The sequence below is a fragment of the Phyllobates terribilis genome, unplaced genomic scaffold (assembly GCF_046119375.1).
Source record: "Phyllobates terribilis strain yellow unplaced genomic scaffold, ASM4611937v1 Scaffold_1__5_contigs__length_1240528914, whole genome shotgun sequence".
Classification (NCBI taxonomy): Eukaryota; Metazoa; Chordata; class Amphibia; order Anura; family Dendrobatidae; genus Phyllobates; species Phyllobates terribilis.
In genome coordinates this window covers 294,138,335-294,158,318 of record NW_027362761.1, presented here as the reverse complement: position 1 = coordinate 294,158,318, position 19,984 = coordinate 294,138,335, and the positions used below count along the sequence as shown (strand labels likewise).

Here is a 19,984-nt window from a genome sequence, read left to right as displayed (position 1 = left end):
CCTTCACCTTTTCTACATCATTAGTTGGTCTGTTGTCTACATATATTCATATGTGTGTGTGTGTATAAAATATGCATATATAATGTATATGATATTCTAAAAATATAAGTTTAAATATACAATAAAGGTAACTTTTTGTTACAGCTAAATGTTGAATCCATGATTCTCTCTACATATATACAAGCTAGTGCTGACAAACAGTGAAAAAATTGTCCAAAGCCACTATGAAAATGTCAGTCGGAATCATGTTTCTTTTACCTTATAAAGTCTGCTACTTATCTGTATGTAATTTGTAATAAAAATCTATAACAAAAAAAGATCTTAGGTTGGCGGTAAAACTAGAATTGAACGCTAAAAGTAAAAAAAAAAAAAAAGAGCCAACTTTCCCACAATGTGCTTAAAGGGGTATTCCCATCTCCAAGATCCTATCCCAACATGTAGTAGGTGTAATAATAATAATATTAGCAAATACCTGTAATTAGAAATGATGTATAGTTTTTCTGATTAGCTGTGTCTCTCTCCTCATGTGCAGGCATTGCAGGACCTTAGGTATCCATGGTTACGGCCACTGATATAATGACAGCTAGTTGCTAGCGGTCGTAACCATGGATACCTAAGGTCCTGCAATGCCTGCACATGAGGAAAGAGACATAGCAAATCAGAAAAACTATACTACATTTCTAATTGGAGGTTTGAAATATTATTATTAGTACACCTACTACATATTGGGTAGGATCTTGGAAATGGGAATACCCCTTTAAGTGTGCAGGATCTTTTTATTGTGGAGGAGCGCACAGGAGTTAACTTCTTTTCTCAGAGGTGGGGCTAAGTTAATGGGTGGGGCTTAGTGTTCTAGCTAACCTATTGCAGAAAGAGCAGGGGGAGGAGACTTCTTCTGCAGCCAATTACCTTGCAGCCAGGTGCGGGATTGTGAGGAGGAGAGTCATGGCTCATCTCTCAGGGCAAACTTATCTGAACTCTTTATACATGTGTCACAGGTTTGATTGCCACATATGACAAAAAATATTCAAAGGAAAGAGAATTTTTGGACAAATTTTTTTTGCATTTTTTAATGTATTCTCTATCTTTAATATTCCTTTAAAATAGATATCCATCCAACTGATCCCATGATATGCTATAAGTACATTCCTAATATCCCTGGACCTCAAGACAAGCCTCTAAAGCGAGCACAAAGCTGTATCGTATTTTTCGCTGTGGATTTTGTGCCAATCATTGAGGAAGATTTTACAGTTTGCATTGCAGAAGGTGAAAAAAGCAGCAATTGTGTAACATAATCATCCGGCTGCCCTTCTGCACATTTCATGTACATGTCTTTTTCTCACTGTTTTATAAAACCCATTCACATGTATCGCTCTGTGATTTGCCACAAATTTGCCGGAGGATTGCATTACAAATCCAAACCCTCTGAAACTGGATGTAAAGATATTCTATGGTCAGGTCTATTAGACAGAAGAAGCATTGCCATGAAGGTAATCCATACACAGAATACTTTACATCATACAGCTGTAATATAGCAGGAGGCCTCACAGCTGCTTGCATGTATAAGACCTTAGATTAGTAGCACCACTCCAGCACTGCAATAAAAAACCCTCTGGAGTGGAGCTTTAAAGGATATGAACATATTTGTAAACATTTATAGCTGTTCGTGACGATTAAAAATATCCCACCGTTTTATGTACACAGCTCCTATGCAGTTACAGCCTACAAACAAAGCTTCAGCAGTCTGCAGTCACTACTCGTATCTGGCCCCTATTTATTGCTTACTTATATTATTTAGGGTATTAAGTAAAAAGGAAGTATGACCATAAGATCAAACTACACAAGGCATGTTTGTATTCTGTCCCCATGGAGACACAATGCAGTGCATAAAAGCTGTGGATACAAAATGATAAAATATTTTAATGAAGACTATTGGCAGACTTAGACTAAGTTGTTTCATTTTCTTTTTTTTTTACTTTACACAAATTAGATCGGTTAAATAAGTTTTGAAACGTGCGCGTGTCCATTCTAGGATTAGGGTTCTTTGAAAGGAGATTTTCTTTGCCTGCGAGAAATAAGATTCCAAGTTCACCATGAAGTAAAGTTCATAATGTTGGGAAAGCAGCTAAATATAGGTGTTGAATAACATAATGTGGTACATTCTATATTTAACAAGAAATCTATTAAATTCATTGTGAATTGTTATACATCAACACTATGCTATCACCGACATGCAGCAATTAAAATAATTAGTTCCTGTAAAGATGGGTTCTTCTTGAGATTGTCTAGCTTTGTGCAATTGTTTATACATACTGTATATGTGCACATAGTAATTATTTATTGGCAGGTAAAATAGTAAAAGCAGATTCTCCATGTACTAAATAAATTGCTTGAAATCATGATTTTTAGTATATATATATATATATATATATATATATATCTGTACACACACATGTATAAAGCCTTCTGAGAGTATAGATATATATGACATTGTTTATATTGGCTCCAAGGCTCAACTTTCAACATTGCTCTATCTATCTATCTATCTATCTATCTATCTATCTATCTATCTGTCCGTCTATCTTTTTCTAATATCTATCGTCTAACAACTACATGTAGGAAGCATCTCTCGGTTAACATTTCTTACAGTGAATGATGCATCTACAGTATCTATCTATTGATAGATAGATAAAAGCAGGACTTTTCCATAGAAAAACAAGTGCAAAGCCCCCCAAGGTTATCACCAAATCTTCTTACATGCAGGGGCTGATTAAAATCCATGTTTTAATCATCTAATGTTGGAGTGCTGCCCTCATTTTTTGGAGTCTTTCTATCTATCTACTTATTATCTATCTTTTATCTATCTATTATCTACAGTGCGGAAAATAAATATTTAATACACTGCAGATTTTGCAAGTTTTCCCACCTACAAAGAATGGAGAGGTCTAGAATTTTTATCGTATGTACAGTACACTTCACCTGTGAGAGACAGATTCAAAAAAGAAAAAAAAAACAGAAAATCACATTGTATGATTTGTACATAACTGAATTGCACTTTATTGCATGATATAAGTATTTGATCACCTACCAACCAGCAAGAATTCTGGCTCTCACAGACCTGTTAGTTTTTGTTTAAGAAGCCCTCTTATTCTGCACTCATTACCTCTATTAATTGCACATGTTTGAACTCGTTACCTGTATAAAAGACACCTGTCCACACACTAAATCAATCACACTCCAACCTCTCCACCATGGCCAAGACCAAAGATCTGTCTAAGGACACCAGAGACAAAATTGTAGACCTGCAAGGGCTGGGATGGGCTACAGGACAATAGGCAAGCAGCTTGGTGAGAAGGCAACAACTGTTGGCATAATTATTAGAAAATGGAAGAAAAACAAGACGACTGTCAATCTTCCTCGGTCTGAGGCTCCATGCGAGATCTTGCCTCGTAGGGTAAGGATGAGTCTGAGAAAGGTCAGGACTCATCCCAGAACTACACGGAGTGACCTGGTCAATGACCTGAAGAGAGCTGGAACCACAGTCTCAAACATTACCGTTAGTAACACACTATGCCGACATGGATTAAAATCCTGGAGGGCACACAAGGTCCCCCTATTCACGCCAGCACATGTCCAGGCCCGTTTGAAGTTTGCCAATGACCATCTGGATGATCCAGAGGAGGCATGGGAGAAGGTCATATGGTCAGATGAGACCAAAATAGAACTTTTTGGTATCAACTCCACTCGCTGTGTTTGGAGGAAGAAGAAGGATGAGTACAACCCCAAGAACACCGTCCCAACTGTGCAGCATGGTGGGAGAAACATCATTCTTTGGGGTTGCTTTCTGCAAAGGGGACAGGAAGATTGCACTGTATTGAATGGAGGATGGATGGGGTCATGTATTGCAAGATTTTGGCATATTTCCCTCAGTAAGAGCATTTAACATGAGTCGTGGTGCGATTTTCCAGCATGACAATGACCCGAAGCACACACCCAGGGCAACTAAGGAGTGGCTCCGTAAGAAGCATTTCAAGGTCCTGGAGTGTCCTCGCCAGTCTGCAGATCTGAACCAAATAGAAAATCTTTGGTGGGGGCTGGAACTCAATGTTGCCCAGCGACAGCCCTGGAACCTGAAAGATCTGGGAAAATCTGTATGGAGGAGTGGGCCGAAATCCCTGCTGCAGTATGTGCAAACTTGGTCAAGAACTACAGGAAACGTCTGACCTCTAATTGCAAACAAAGGTTTCTGTACCAAATATTAAGTTCAGTTTTTCTATTGTATCAAATACTTATTTCATGCAATAAAATGTAAATTAATTATGTAAAAATCATACAATGTATTTTCTGGTTTTTCTTTTTAGAATCTGTCTCTCACAGTTGAAGTGTACCTATAATAAAAAATTACAGACCTCTCCATTCTTTGTAAGTGGATAAACTTGCAAAATTGGCAGTGTATCAAATACTTATTTTCCCCATGTCTATCTATCTATAATCTATCTATATGTCTATTATCTATCTATCTATCTATCTATCTATCTATCTATCTATCTATCTATCTATCTATCTATCTATCTGTGGAGTAACTTGAAGCTCATGGGCCTCAATGCAAAACCTCCAAGGGGACCCCCAATTATGACAGATTTTTATTAGTAATAGTCTTTACATGTGGGCCAAAGGATCCTTTGGGGCCCCCTAGGCTCCAAGGCCAGGTGCAATTGCAACACCTGCACCTGTTATAGTTATGCCCCAGCTATCTATCATTCCTAGCCCAGAGTCTATGCACATGTTAGGTAAGGGTACATGTTAGATGCCAGCACATGTTAGGTGAGGGCACATGTTAGGTGAGGGCACATGTTAGGCGAGGGCACATGCTAGGCGAGGGCACATGCTAGGCGAGGGCACATGCTAGGTGAGGGTACGTTAGGTAAGGGTACATGTTAGGTGAGGGCACATGTTAGGTGAGGGCACATTAGGTAATGGCACATGTTAGGTGAGGGCACATATTAGGTAAGGGTACATGTTAGGTGAGGGCAAAAATCTTTATTGTTGTGATATAATAGCATATAGTGTGCTGTTGTTTTACTTAATATAAAGGAAGCCTTGTGGTATAAAATATAGACTGTGCTAACTAATCGAACAAAACATCCTCTACATATATATACTGTAGATATTATATAAATGTATATATAGCTTTCCAAGGTTAACTTAAAGTACTTAAAGTAATTGTCCAGGCTTGGAGAAAATGTCAGCAATCACTCTAGTACATGTGCTCAGCTTTTCTCAACATAAGTGAATTGAGAGAAAGCAGATACGCCTAGTCACATGTGAGCGCAAGTATGCAAATCACACACGTGGTCATGAAACCGCCTGCTTGCACCCGAAATACTGGGAATTGTGGCACCGTGTGCACCGCACACTGTCATGATTCAGTAGTCTGCTCTCACATAGAGTGACTTCACACTTCTGTCCCAAGCCTGGACATCCCCTTTAATTTGATAACACAGAACTGAGATATCACAGCACAAAAATGTGCTATTCGATACCTTACTTGACATTGGTCAATGGCTTGTGTGACGATTAGTTATTTAATTCCCACCTTATGTGTGTGTGTGTATATATATATGTATATACATATATGTATATATACACATATATAAATATATAACATTTTTTCTATTGGTTGGAAGTAATCTTGATGTCTAGCTTCTTTACAAGGATGCAAATGGATGTACTACCATGGAAATACTATTAAATGTGATAGTGAATGTAATTCCTGGCTAGCAGGCCACAAGGTCTAAACATTGCTGGAATATTCATAAGGGTTGTGTTTCCCTAGAGAATCGCCTGAGTGTTAGTTCTAGAAGAAAATAGACGATCTTTGCTGTACGCACCATACAGTATTCAAGCTTCCTATCCAGAACCATTATAAATGTGATGAAGTTATTGGACTGTAGCAGCAGAGATGACTTTAAGGCGGTAAAATAAGGCATTCATGGAAAAGCTCTTCCAAAATGAACAGTACAAATCAATGGTTTTTTTTTCTTAATGACCTAGGTGAACACTAGGGGGCAGTGTGGCTGTTTAGAAGAATATCCTCCTGCTAGCTAACTTACACATTGTACCAGTCTTTTAAGAAATCCTCTTGAACTGACTTTGAACTAAAAAAAAAAAAAATCATTGTTACATATAATGAGATACAAGCCTTTTGGACTTGGGCTACTTATAATTAGTCTTAGATCTGGTGTCTTTTTATTTGAAAGAAAAACAAGCTATAAAGATACCAACTCTAAAATGTCCTATAAAGTACAATAAGCAATGTATGTTCACCTCCTATATAATGTCCTCTCCAGAAGACCCTTCCCGAAATGCTGGCCAGTTCCAATAATAATAAGTCCAATTGATTCTGTAATGACATGAGGCTGGGGTAGGCTCTTGTGCTGACACTGTCAGGATCTACAGTCTCTATAGCATTACACTCCACTTTTTATAATGATCCATTTTATATATAACCCATAAACTGTGCCAAGCAAACAGATCACAAGTCCCCATTCCCCCGTCACTTTGCAAAGTAATAATTTCCATGTCCAAATCCATTTCTTTTCTACTTGTGAAATCTCTAAGCCATCAGCAAGGAGGATAGTTCACATGAAAACTAATTACATAAAATCAATATTTAATCACAGCACAGCATCCAGATCTTGCAGAAAAAAAAAATCCTTTTAAAATCTACAGCAATATACAAATTGGCTTCCTCCTCCTTTAATTTACACATGCCAAGGCTTAGATTATTCTTTATTTATTTATTAGGCTTTATTATTTTATTCTATCGCAATTTAATGGTTTACAGATTTATGTCCTAAGGCATTACATGTAAAAATATATTTATTTTTAGATTTATTGCACACACCTATACACATATTTTGATAAATAGATGCATGCACATATACATAGCATTACCTATCTTCAGTAATTATACGCACATAATATGCACATATTAATATACACGTAGATGGATGGATACTGTAGAAGATAGATTATTGATAGACTTGTGCACATATACATACCTGTATCTATCCTTAATAAATATAAACAAATATTATGCACATTAATATACTTGTAGACAGATCAATAGATAGATAAAGTAAAAAAAATGGAGGCAGCACATCAAATAGAATTATGGAGAAATTAGCGCTTTAATAGCCCATAGTGATGGCGACGTTTCCGTTCAGAAAAGAGAAACTTTCTCAAGTTCTCCTCATTTTTTGAACGGAAATGTCGCCATCACTATGGGCTATTAAAGTGCTAATTTCTCCATAATTCTATTTGATGTGCTGCCTCCATTTTTAAACTTTATATTTGAGGTTTGGTAATTGCCTGGGAGGCTGGAACCCTGGAGCTTTTTTTAGCAGGTGCTGCTTCAATTCCTCTTTAGAGAGATAGGTAGATAGATAGATAAATAGATCTATGGATAGATAGATAAATAGATCTATGGATAGATAGATAGATAAATAGATTGATGGATAGAGATAGATAGATAATTTATTGGTAGATAGATATATTTAAAAAAGAGGAGCAGCACACATATTTTACAAACAGAAAAGAAACGAAAAAACTTGTGCAATAGCCCATAATGGTGACATTTTGGTTCAAAACGAGAACCTTTTTTATACTTTCATGCTTGTAAAAGGTTCTCATCTTGAACTAAAACATCGCTATTATGGGCTATTACACTACAACTTTATTTCTGTTTTTTCAATTGGTGCGCTGCCTCTGTTTTTTTCTTTATATTGAAGGAACGGCTTTGCACCTCTGTTTTTCTCTTGCTGGTGCTGCTTCTTTTTTTCATAGATAAATTGATAGATCGATAGATAGATAAATAGATAGATAGATAATAGATAATCAAAAAAACAGCACTATAGAAAAGTGATATAGCAAAAGGGTACAAGCCTCAGGATACTAACCCAGTATACTCCATATACATACAGCAACAATGGCAGCAATCCAGACTGGAGGTAGTGAAAAATCTGCAATTTATATTGAGCAATGTATGAGCAACGTTTCGGCTATTCAAACTGTGAGCCTTTCTCAAGCCAAGGCTTGGAGTGCTGACATTTTTGTTAGATAGATACTAGATAGATAATAGATAGATAGATGTGTGCACAAACATAGCATTATTTATCTTTACATAAACACACATGCTGATATACACATATACACCCATACACATATAACTTATTTACAAGCTACTAAAACACAGATATGTCATGTAATATTGATATTAATATGAATATTATGAGAAACATGGTGGATAGACAGTAAATAGATAGCTAACAGATAGTATGTGAGCAGATAAATAGATCATAGACAATATACTGGTTTTGTATTTAAAATACATATATATATATATATATTTTTTTTTTGGCATGTGGGAATATTGTGGGAGCTCTGGTATTCGTCTGTGTTCTCTCCATCCTTTGCCTTTACACCATGTACACATGCACTCACTCCCGGGAGGGACCTCCAATTCTCCATGCAGTTTATGGACCACCAATTAGTGCTGCCCTGAGCCGCACTTTTATTGTCACTAGTCCTCAGTCGCCTGCGTTTCCTATTTTATTCCTATTTCCTATGTGTAGGATTTGTCCTTGTAATGAATAGGAGACGATCAGGATAACCATTATCCCATAGTGATGATCAGGGAGAGATCACATTACACATCTGCATTTAGAACCAGTCAGAGTTTTAATATTTAAACGACGTCTACAATTTCTTCAGACAGTTTATATGGCTGTGTATACTGGATATTATATCTATAGCTTCAGCCTCACATCTCTACCTATCTATACCTTTCTAGCTAGCAATCCTAATTATCTAATCTCATCTACTGGTAGATCTATTATATCTAAGTAGCCTAATCATCTAATTATTATTATAATATATATATATATACACACACATCTCACCAACAGTATCTATCCATATCTCTCTAGCTCTGCCTTGCTATACCTGTATGTATAGAGCCCTTATCTCTGTAGAAATGCACCTATAGGACTATATCCACACGGGCTGGTTAGAAGTTGTGTGCAAAGCGTCCATTCCCCGGACCTGTCATGTGTCTGGCACCGACCTCACTGCGCCAGCTCCGCTGTGTGCAGAGCCAGTGACAAAGGGTCCGGGCAGAGCCTGCTGCCGCGGGTGAGAAGGCTGTAGCCGCGTCTCCCTCCGCCGCCTCCCGCACTATCTCACCGCCTGCTAGGTGTACGCTCCGCGCTGTAATGTGGCCGGACCACCTTAAACGCCGTGGCCCCGCCCCCTCCGTGCGATCACATTGGCTGCGGCCGCTGTGAGCGATTCATCGCTGAAATGCAAAACTTGTTGCTGCCGTGTGGGGCTGAGGACACAGTGCGGGAGCTCACACCGGACTCAGACGCCGCAGCACCGGGCAGCTCCTGCCATGCAGGTGGCACGGATGAAAGTTGCAGCAGCAGCAGCCAGTTGGTTGTGGACGGAGTGAGTGGCAGCGCGCAGGGAGCGTCCTGTGCCCGGGTGACAGTTGTGCCCTGCACCGGACCCGTGTGTGTGTGATCTGCCAGCAGCAGCGGCGGCGGCGGGCCGGGCCCCGTCACATTGCACCATGTGAGCTGGTCGCGGAGGACACACATCGCTCACTCGGATCGGCCGCAGACTGATCGCGGTGTCACCGGAGAGGACTGTCATGACTTATTGATCCGTGTGTGGAATTATGTTTGGGCTGGAGCAGTTTGAGCCGCAGATCAATAGCAGAAGCTCTGGCCAAGGAGACAGGAGCTTCCCCCAGCCCGGGCTGAACATGAGCTCTCACTTCAAGAACCCTGCATTCCACTCCGGGGGCTCGTCTGCCTCTGTGGACCCCTCCATAGGAGCTATGAACGAGCCTGCCATGATGGGCATGAACCTCAACATGAACGGAGAGCCGTATGGCTACCATGCCAGGGGGCACTCCGAGCTGCACGCTGGTGGCATGCATGGCTTCTTCAACAACCAGCAGCAGCATCACGGGCACCCCAGCAGCCATCCTCACCAGCATCACCCTCACTTCAGTGGCAACTTTGGTGGTCCTGCTGATGCCACAGCATCCTGTCTGCATGGGGGTCGTCTGATGGGTTACAACAATAATCTTGGAAATCCACAAGGCTTTGGTGAAGGCTACGAACAGCTGGCGGAGAACCAGGCAGGAGAAGGCTTTGGCCAGCAGAGAACAGGTAACCTACCTGAGTTTCAGCATCCTAACTCCACCGCCTCTAACCATGCTGTCCCCGCGCCCTGCCTGCCCCTAGACCAGTCTCCAAACCGAGCCGCCTCCTTCCATGGGCTTCCTTCATCCACCTCTTCTGATTCTCATACTTTGGAACAAAGGAGAATCCACAACCAAGGAGGTGTGGATCCACTGGAATACAATTACCCCAGCGATGCTCCTGCGGGACACTTTGAGGTACCTGTGTTTTCTCCTTCTGATTCTGAGGGGCATTATGGTGCTGGGAGACAGGTTTCCACTGGTTCTTTCCCTGGTTCTTCTGTTTTGCCAAGACCTCCTGGGATAGTGGGCATGACTAAGGTTCACCCACAGCAACAGCACGGGGTGTTCTTTGAAAGGTTTGGAGGTACTCGAAAAATGCCTGTGGGCATGGAGCCTGGGGTGAACGCCAGGCATCCCCTCCTGCAACAGCAACAGCAGACAGGTTTACTTGCCAGACAAAACTCTTGCCCGCCAGCAATTACCAGGCAGCAGCAGCAAACAGAAGGCAGTACCTCAAACCCAAACCTGCCAGACAATGGACCAGTAATGCAGAACCAGCATTCCCAGTTTGAGTACCCCATTCAAAGACTGGAGAATAGAAATATGAATCCTTATTCGGAGTCAATGTTCAATATGCAGCAGGGACCTCCTCAGCAACCTCCAAATCAAAGATTGCAGCACTTTGATGCCCCCTACCTGAATGTTACCAAAAGGCCCAGATTTGACTTTCCGAATAACCATGGTGTTGATAACTGTGCTGCCTGGAATAACAACAGCATTCACAATGCTGGCATAGACAGTCACCTTTCTCCTTCCACCTATCCTGGACTCCCAAGTGACTATACTCCCCAAGTGCCAGAAAGCTTCCCCCCTGGTCCAGCATTGCAGCACCCCGGCCCAGATCACCAGTCCATTCAACAGAGACAAAACGCAGCAATGATGATTAAACAAATGGCTTCCAGAAACCAACAACAGAGAATGAGACAGGCTAATCTACAGCAATTGGGCCATCACGGGGATGTTAATCAAAGCAGCATTGTCCATGGAGGTCAAGTGGGGAGTATGCCACAGCCTAACTTTGATCGTGAAGGGGGAAGGATTGGTAATTTTGACCCTCAAAATCCACATGTTGGTCAGGAAAATGCTTGGTTTCCTGGACCTCACCCACCAGGAGATATTCTGCAGAGGCGGATGGGTGGGTCGAGTATTCCCGCTGATCCTGCATCCCATGATATAAATTTACAGCAGAATGGGTCAAATATGATTTTCAGGCCAGGTGTCAATAGGATGGGTCTTCAGGAGTCATTAGGGATGCCAGGAGAGGGGCACGTTCAGGCCTTACATTCTCCAAATATGCACTCTCAGTTTGGAAACAATATTACTAACTTAGCTCAAATGCAGTCACCGGGTGGAGGGGTGGGCATGAATAGTACTACAACTGAGCGGAGAGGACCCCCAGATTTCACAACACCAGGTATAGGACAGCAGTCAGGGTTTCCATTTGTTGGATCAAATAGACAGTCGACGCCACATAATCCAACAGGTGTAAATTCATCCCCAAGTTCCTACCCACCTCAGTCAGATTTCCAAGCAAGCCAGCGCTCCACAGCTAGCAAATTAGGGGCACTGTCCCTAGGTTCATTCAATAAACCTACTGCAAAGGAAAATATGTTTGGACAAAGCTGTTTAGCTGCCCTTTCCACAGCCTGTCAGAATATGATTGCTAGCTTAGGTGCCCCAAACCTCAATGTAACATTTAATAAAAAAAGCCAAGCCGAGGGGAAAAGAAAGCTGAGCCAAACTGAGAATGAACTAAATAACAACAGTGGAAATGGTACTAATTCTGAATATTTCCCTGGGGGCTCTTCTCAAGCCAGTCAGGGGCCTGGTGCTTCCAGTAATAACAACAAACCTGCAGGGCAGAATGGGGCATCCCAACCCACACAGGGAGAAACAAGTCTTTCCCCAAACTACAATATTGATGTGACTCCTGGCAATGATGGCAAACCAGTAACTGGTGGTGGACGTGGGAGGGGTAGGAGAAAAAGAGACAGTGGACATGTGAGCCCAGGTAATTATTTTGATAAATATTCTGCAGACAGTGGGGGCGCTGTCGTCAGCCCAGGGCAACAGGGCCAGTCTGCAAGTGCAGTAGAGCCTGGTGGGACTCAGCATGACAAGCCTTTGACTTCTCCATCTTGGGCTAAAGGTGGTGAGCTTCTACTTGGCGATCAACCGGACCTCATGTCGTCTTTGGACAGTGGAATTCAAAGTGTGACTAAATCAGATAGTAGCTCACCTCATGTTGACTTCTCTGAAGATGTCAACACTACGTATGGCAACGAAGATGAAGTTTCTTCTAGTTCAGATAACAACATATCTAAACCAAGTAACTGTCCATTGGTAACAGGGTCTCCAAAAATTCAACGGAACGAACATGGACTTCTTAATGGACAAAAAACAATGGGTCTAAGTATTCTAAATAACACTACCTCTCTCCCGGACAGTTATGGGTTGAGCAGTACTGGAGCTGGCCACCCTGGCACTCCAGGGATGGAACAGGTCCGCACTCCAACTAGCACATCAACCCAGGATGAGATTCACCCTCTAGAGATATTGCAAGCACAGATCCAACTTCAGAGACAGCAGTTCAGCATTTCTGAAGACCAACCATTGGGGATGAAGAATAAAAAAACTGACTGTACTGCTCAAAATGTGGACAGTGAATTGAACAGTTGTTGCTCTGACAATGTCAAAAATTCTATGAGTACGATAGACCTTGACTCTCTTATGGCAGAGCATAATTCTACCTGGTACATGCCTAATGAGAAATCATTGATGGAGGGAGAAGAAGACGATAAATCTATTACACCTTGGGATAAATCAAAGAGCCAACAAACCAACAAAGAAGGTATATACATTTAATTATACACTTTGCGCATAACTCCTTGCTTCAAATCTGATTTTACAGTGTTGTCAAGTTCTGAATGTATTTATGCCTCAACTACAGCCTGTCATCCTTGCCAAACCTGCAACGTAAATTCATTTCCCAGTGACCAGCAAATAAATTACAGCCAATAATTCCTCTTAATTTTTTTTTATAACCCCGTAAAGTGTGTGCGAGCATTGCTTACTGTACATAGTTCATTAAACCTCATCACATTTACAATCAGGCTAAAAAAACGTTAGAGGGCAGAATGAAGCCACCACCAGGTAGTTGTATATCTCCTCGAAATCAGCCCATTCGGATGTTAAATGACAGAGTGTGAACACGGATTCATCCCACGACCCACATTTCATAGCAGACAAAAGAAGAACTCTTCTTTCCTATTATACTCCTGATAAAATGCTATCAGTTAATTAATAGGAGTTGCCTGCGGGGCAAGGACAGAGGGTAATCAATGTTTACAGTTCAATTTAGAAAACCTACAAGAGATATATAGCCCTTCACCCTCCTGCATTAGCAGATACTGTGCACTGCTTTACATGTTGGTTTGTCTGCACTCCTACAACTCTTCATTGTTGGAGGTTATTTGGGGGCCAATGTTCCTTATTTTGCTAGTCACCTAAGATGCTATATGTTTTATCTCTGTTAAGAACCCATGCAGAAGTCTATGTAAATTGTACGGTTTTAATTGTGTGTTGATATGCATACACATATATACATATATGTGCGCACACATACGATATCTGGATTCTATGGGATGTGTTATTGAATATTTTTATTCATGTTGAATAGCATTGTTATTCTAAAAACAAACAAACAAGGTTTCAGACAACAACAACAACAACAAAAAAAATCTGTAATGTATTTATTTCTTGCATCAATATTTTTTGTATGTTCTGGAAATGGAATCTAATATAACTTTATTTTCACAAATTTCCCAGTTTATTGTCTTTGCTTTTTTTTTGCATTTCTTTTCCACGGTGTCTTCTCTGATAACGCTGGGTGAGACTGGTCACTTTAGATTGAGTCACTGTTCGACGCGAGGGGAAAGAAAAGCATTGCATTTAATCCAATCTCTCCTTTAAATAGGCAACACTTCATTCAATATTGTAATACTATGGGAATCCCGGTTTGCTTTCTAAATAGCTGATTTCTATTACTGATGGGCTGCAGTCTAGCATTTACTGAAGAAGACCATTAGAGGATCAAAAGACTTAAGATATTAGGGAATAGGTTAAGGGGAAGTAAAAAGAGAGTTTGGCTGGTTTAAAGTGCATCATTTAATAGCCATGGTTTTGGTTGGCTTTACAGCTTTGGGTCTTGAAGCATGAATGGAAGCCCCCGCTGGTTGCCTCTTTGTCCCTGGTTAATGCTCAGCTCAGGAGGGCCACTGTTTGAGGAATGAATCTTTAGCATGCATAGCACAGCAGACTGGAGCACATCAGCATTCCCCATGCTTGGCTCATTGCTAAGCTTGGGGCCCTTCATCTTCATTTTTAAAATGGGGCTTCCTTTGGCAACCCTTCAATCACTGATTGCTGTGTACATACGTATACATATTAAATATTCCTTTTTTTTTTTACTATTTTATCTGTAACTTCATTTCACAAGCATTCATTACAAGCCAAATCAATAAATAGCATCAGATAAGCCTAATAATAATTGATCCGTTTTATTAAATGAGTGCCGTTCACTGTGATTGAAATGATTTCACAGGACAAAGTAATTGAACATTTCATAAAATCTACATATTGTTTAATGGCATGTGACAGTCCACATTATTTGTGTATGACGCTGAAAATTGCAGTCATAGTTTTGCAGATTTTTATCGGTCCACCCATATAGATATACTGAGGTCTGTCAGTATGGAGTTAATAACATTTGGTTATTTAAGCAACAATAAATATGTATTATTGTTATCAATAATATTAATACATATTTAATAACACAAATAAATATTTATCATTATTAATAACATTCAGTGCAGTGAAATGAAATATTATTTCCCCTATTGCTTATCATCTATTAATTTGGACTAAATATTTATAAATATTTAATAAGTCTCATGGCCAGAGAGCATTTCCAGGCACCGAAAGGGGTCAGAGATACTGAGACATAATTAATATAGAGGCACAAAAGACAGCAGTGTTTTCTGGGATGTTACATTTGATAAAATCCACCTTTTGCCAGTAACCACGTTAGTCCCTACTTTGTCTATACAAATGATAAAACTTAGTGTCCAGCAATTGCTCCCTGTTCTTTCTCAAAGCCATTTTCTGTTTATTATCAATGGCCACAAGCATTTAACCTTCCGCCATAACCTTTGCACTTCAGTGGCGTATCTTAATTTCACACAAAATAATTCTACTTTTCAGAAAAAGGGATACAAATATGATGAGAATATGATATATATATATATATATATATGCGTTACTGTGTATAGTGATTTATATATATATATATATAATGTGTATGTATATATAGATATATGTATGTGTTTATATGTATGTGTGTATATGTATCTATATGTGTGTGTGTATATATATACATATATATGTATGTGTGTATATATATGTATGTGTTTATATGTATGTGTGTATATGTATCTATATTTGTGTGTGTATATATATATATGTATATGTATGTGTGTATATATATATGTATGTGTGTGTGTGTGTGTGTGTGTGTATATGTGTATATATATATATATATATATATATATATATATATATATATATACATATACACACATTATACATCAATATTTACCATAATTATCAATGATAACTTGAAACTAAGTCTAGATAAATATGTTTAAATATATATATCTATATCTGAATATATGCACACATATATATATATATATATATATATATATATATATATATATATATAGTTATTATTGATAATTATTTTAACTATTGATGTCGCCATAGTAATATCTTGCGATTTCTTATTTTCTGACAAACGATACTTATTACCTGCAGGCTATTTTATATGGAGGAAATCATCATTCTGCTTCACAAAGACATGGTTGTTTTTTTTTTGTCTTGGAGGTGGTGGGGGTAGTTCCAGCAGTGTGATGGTTAAATCCATTATGTTTTTTTCCCTAAAATTCCTAAGGTCTCTGCAAATGCCTTCATTTGACATTTGCTCTGCAGGAACATGTAACTTAAAACCACACAGGTGTTAATCGAGCTGGATGTAAATGGATACAAGTTACACTGGATGTTTATTATCACGTGAATTTTGCCTTTTTATTTTTCATTATTTTCCCCTGTGTGTGTGTGAATTTCCCTAAAATGACCCACAATCTTCGCGAACAGCTCCCTTTACATGTTTGTTCTGTTTGCTACACATAGACTATTTTCTCTGAGCTGCCATAACTTTTACCTATGTGGATTTCAGTCACTTCTGGGGGATATAGAGAATCTTTTTATTGGCTGAAATGTATGCGGAACAATATGTATAAATAGGTTTTATGTCACAGATTAAGATGCTTTTATTACCCAGATAATAAGCGGTTTTGTAGCTCTTTTAAATGTAAAATAGTCATCTATGCAGGATTTGTATGCAATCGACTTGATGTCTTTTAATAAATGATCTAGATGAGCTGATTGCAGTGATAAAGAGCAGACACAGATAATTCTCCCAGTGAACATTTCAAAGAGCTCAGCGCTGATCTTTTTATGTCATACCGTATGGAGCATGAAAACTTTTTTTCATAATTAGCCATCTTACCCCATGGGCAATTAAAGTATGTCTAAATTTCAATAGCGGCAGGGCATACTCTGTGACAAATTATAGTCATTAGCAAAAATGCTGTTAAATGTAATTTAAATTGCTTTTTATTTATTGACTTTCAAGACTAAAGTAGCTGAATATTTTTACATACTGTTTCCTGTGAAAAGATATAAAGAGAAAGGAAAAAATACACCTCTGTAGTGTAATGATCCTGGAAATACTTTATTTTTAGACATCCTTTTTTTGGCCTAAATATTTTTTTTTCTTAAGTTGCTGTTAAAGAACATGATGTAACAATGGAATAATTTATAGAGAAAAATCCGTATTAAAAAAGGGATTTTTATTTTTTTCATGGATGAGACAGACATGGACTATTGATGTGAAGTGTGTTTTGGAAAATGCAATGACATTGAGTTGCAAACTTCCAAACTGTGATGCCTTACAAAACTCCTTGATCGGCAAAATGATATATTTGATGTATTTATTAATTATTGAAGAAACTCCAAAACTGGCACTTATAAATAAATACAGATCCACTAGGCAGCAGGGAGTGACTCTTACCCTTAGATCTGTCACAGAACTGCTACATTGTATCACTAGAACCAAATCAGAGGGTATGTAATACATAGGATGTAACCAAGAAATATATATGTTGTATCTGTCATCTCTATATCTATCAATCATCTATCTGTTATCTATTTATTATCTATCTTTTATCTATTTATTATCGATCTGTTATCTATCATCTATCTGTTATCTATCATCTATCTGTTATCTATCATCTATCTGTTATCTATCTATTATCTATCTGTTTTCTATTTATTATCTATCTGTTATCTATCTATTATCTATTTATTATCTATCTGCTTTCTATTTATTATCTATCTGTTATCTGTGTATTATTTATTTGTTATCTATCTTTCCCATCCATCTTATCTATCTATCTCTCTATTTCTCTCTCTATCTATTTCTCTATCTATCTATCTATCTATCTATCTATCTATCTATCTAATTATCTATCTCCATCCATGGCTCATAGTGATGGCTACGTTTTGTCTATCTATCTATCTATCTATCTATCTATTCTATCGATCCTGCTATCTTTCTATTTATCTATAGATAGATTTCTTTTCTTACACCTGGCAATAGCACATATGTCATAAATTCTTTATCCAACACCAGTTTGTGACCATGTCATAAATCAATAAAATATTATATAATTTAGCGTATATAAAAAATATATATTCACTACTTTTATAGTATGGGCATAGATTTATTTATTTTTTTTGCTTTTTTTTACTAACCTAAAAAAATGATTCTGGTGATTTTTATTTTTGGTGATGAATGTAAATATATTAATAATCGTATATAAATCACACCACGAGTAAAAATAGAGGCAGGCATCAAATAATAGATAGCGATGACAGATGATAAGAGGTAGGTACCCTTTCACATGAGTTCCAGTAATTGTCATAGGAATATATTTTCTCCTCTTCACTCAGTTCTCCACCCACTTATACGTCATTAAAAGCAGAGGTCAGAATTCAATATTCTGATCCTTTTCCTTGCTGTATAATGAGCTGTCAAGGATTAGCTGAGAGCAGTTGAAAAAAAATGTTCCATTATATGAGAGCATTCTGAAGACATCAACCTCTTAAAATGCAATTGTAATGTCATAATGTCATAGTAAAAAGTCCAACAAAACAAATAATCTGGTAAAAAAAAAATGAAAGTTTAAGAAGAAATTAGTATGTAACCTGAAACCGTTTTGAGTCAAGACAAGAAAATGTACTTTTTCTGTGCAGTTTCATAGCACGGATCCCTAAGAACACGATGTTCCATCTGTCACCGTCTATTTTCTCTTTTTTTTTTTAAGTAATTTTTAGAATATTTTCACAATTTTTGAAAAAACAAAATCTGAAATCAAAATGATTTAAAGTGCTAAAACATGCAAATGGAAAGATAGGATAAAATATTAAGTAGCCGACTATATAAATAAGTGTTATCATTTATCCAGTTGAGAGTACAATGTATGTTTTTTTTATTTTGTTTTATTTTTTTTTCTTCATTAAAATAGAAGTATTTTTGAGATGTGCTAGTTCAATATATTATTCAATTGTATTGTTATTTTTTAATATTGCATAATTTTTTTATATCTATATCAATATTTATAGAGCTATTTTGTCTATCTACCTATCTTTTCCATCATCTATTTCATATCTATCAATCTTGTTTAATTTATCTTTCTATGTAATTATCTATCTAAATATAACTCTTATCATCTATCCATGTATCTATCATCTATCTATTTATCTATCAATCTATCTGTTTATCTGTTTGTTATCTATCTATGTAATCTATCTATCTATATCTACAGTATCTATCATCTATCTATTATCTATCATCTATCTATCCATATATCTATCTCTACAGTATCTATCTATCTATCTATGTCTATTATCTATCTCATAGCTATCTATCTTTATCTATCTATGAACAGTGAGTGGGTTAAAAAATGATAATGTATAGTACAATATCTCAATGTGAACATATTCATAAAAAATACATTTTTGTCAAATATAAAAGTAGAAGAAAAAATCCCGAAAAATTGTATAACACGAAAAACCCCCACAAACAATAAATGAAATTCTGTCTTCCACGTAAGTTACATCAGAATAGTGCCTGATTCTATAACTCAGCCCTGTGCCTTTTACCGCTCATATGTAGCTACAATAAGCTTTATAGAGGGGTGAGGAATGGCCGAAAGGTGATGTGACCTTCATTATTTGTATCATCCATTTCCCAGTTTTCCTGATCATCTGTATTGGTTTCCATTAGTAGAGGAATGACTATAATGCACGGTAAGGTAACCATTATCCAGTCAATAGTGTAAATCTCCTCGATGAGTGTTTGTATGAAGACTTGATCAGTCTACAATGTCATATTACGCTCTGATAGTATCCCAGCCCTCCCTTCTTATGTGCTATCTTAGATTTTGCTTTCTGACTTTCCCTCAG

At 37.9% G+C, this 19,984-nt stretch overlaps 1 protein-coding gene across 2 annotated transcripts in view; it reads left to right on the top strand.

Moving 5' to 3' along the window:
- Positions 1–9,298: 9,298 nt before the first annotated feature.
- The window catches only part of MN1 (MN1 proto-oncogene, transcriptional regulator), a 50,719-nt gene continuing 40,033 nt past the window's right edge, over positions 9,299–19,984 (top strand). For both annotated transcript variants that reach the window (XR_012318218.1, XM_073673165.1), the window contains exon 1: positions 9,299–13,187. Coding sequence is in view for 1 of the 2 variants with exons in the window: in XM_073673165.1 (XP_073529266.1) it covers positions 9,743–13,187 (3,445 nt within the window). In the remaining variant the exon portion in view is untranslated. The remainder of the gene's footprint in view (positions 13,188–19,984) is intronic.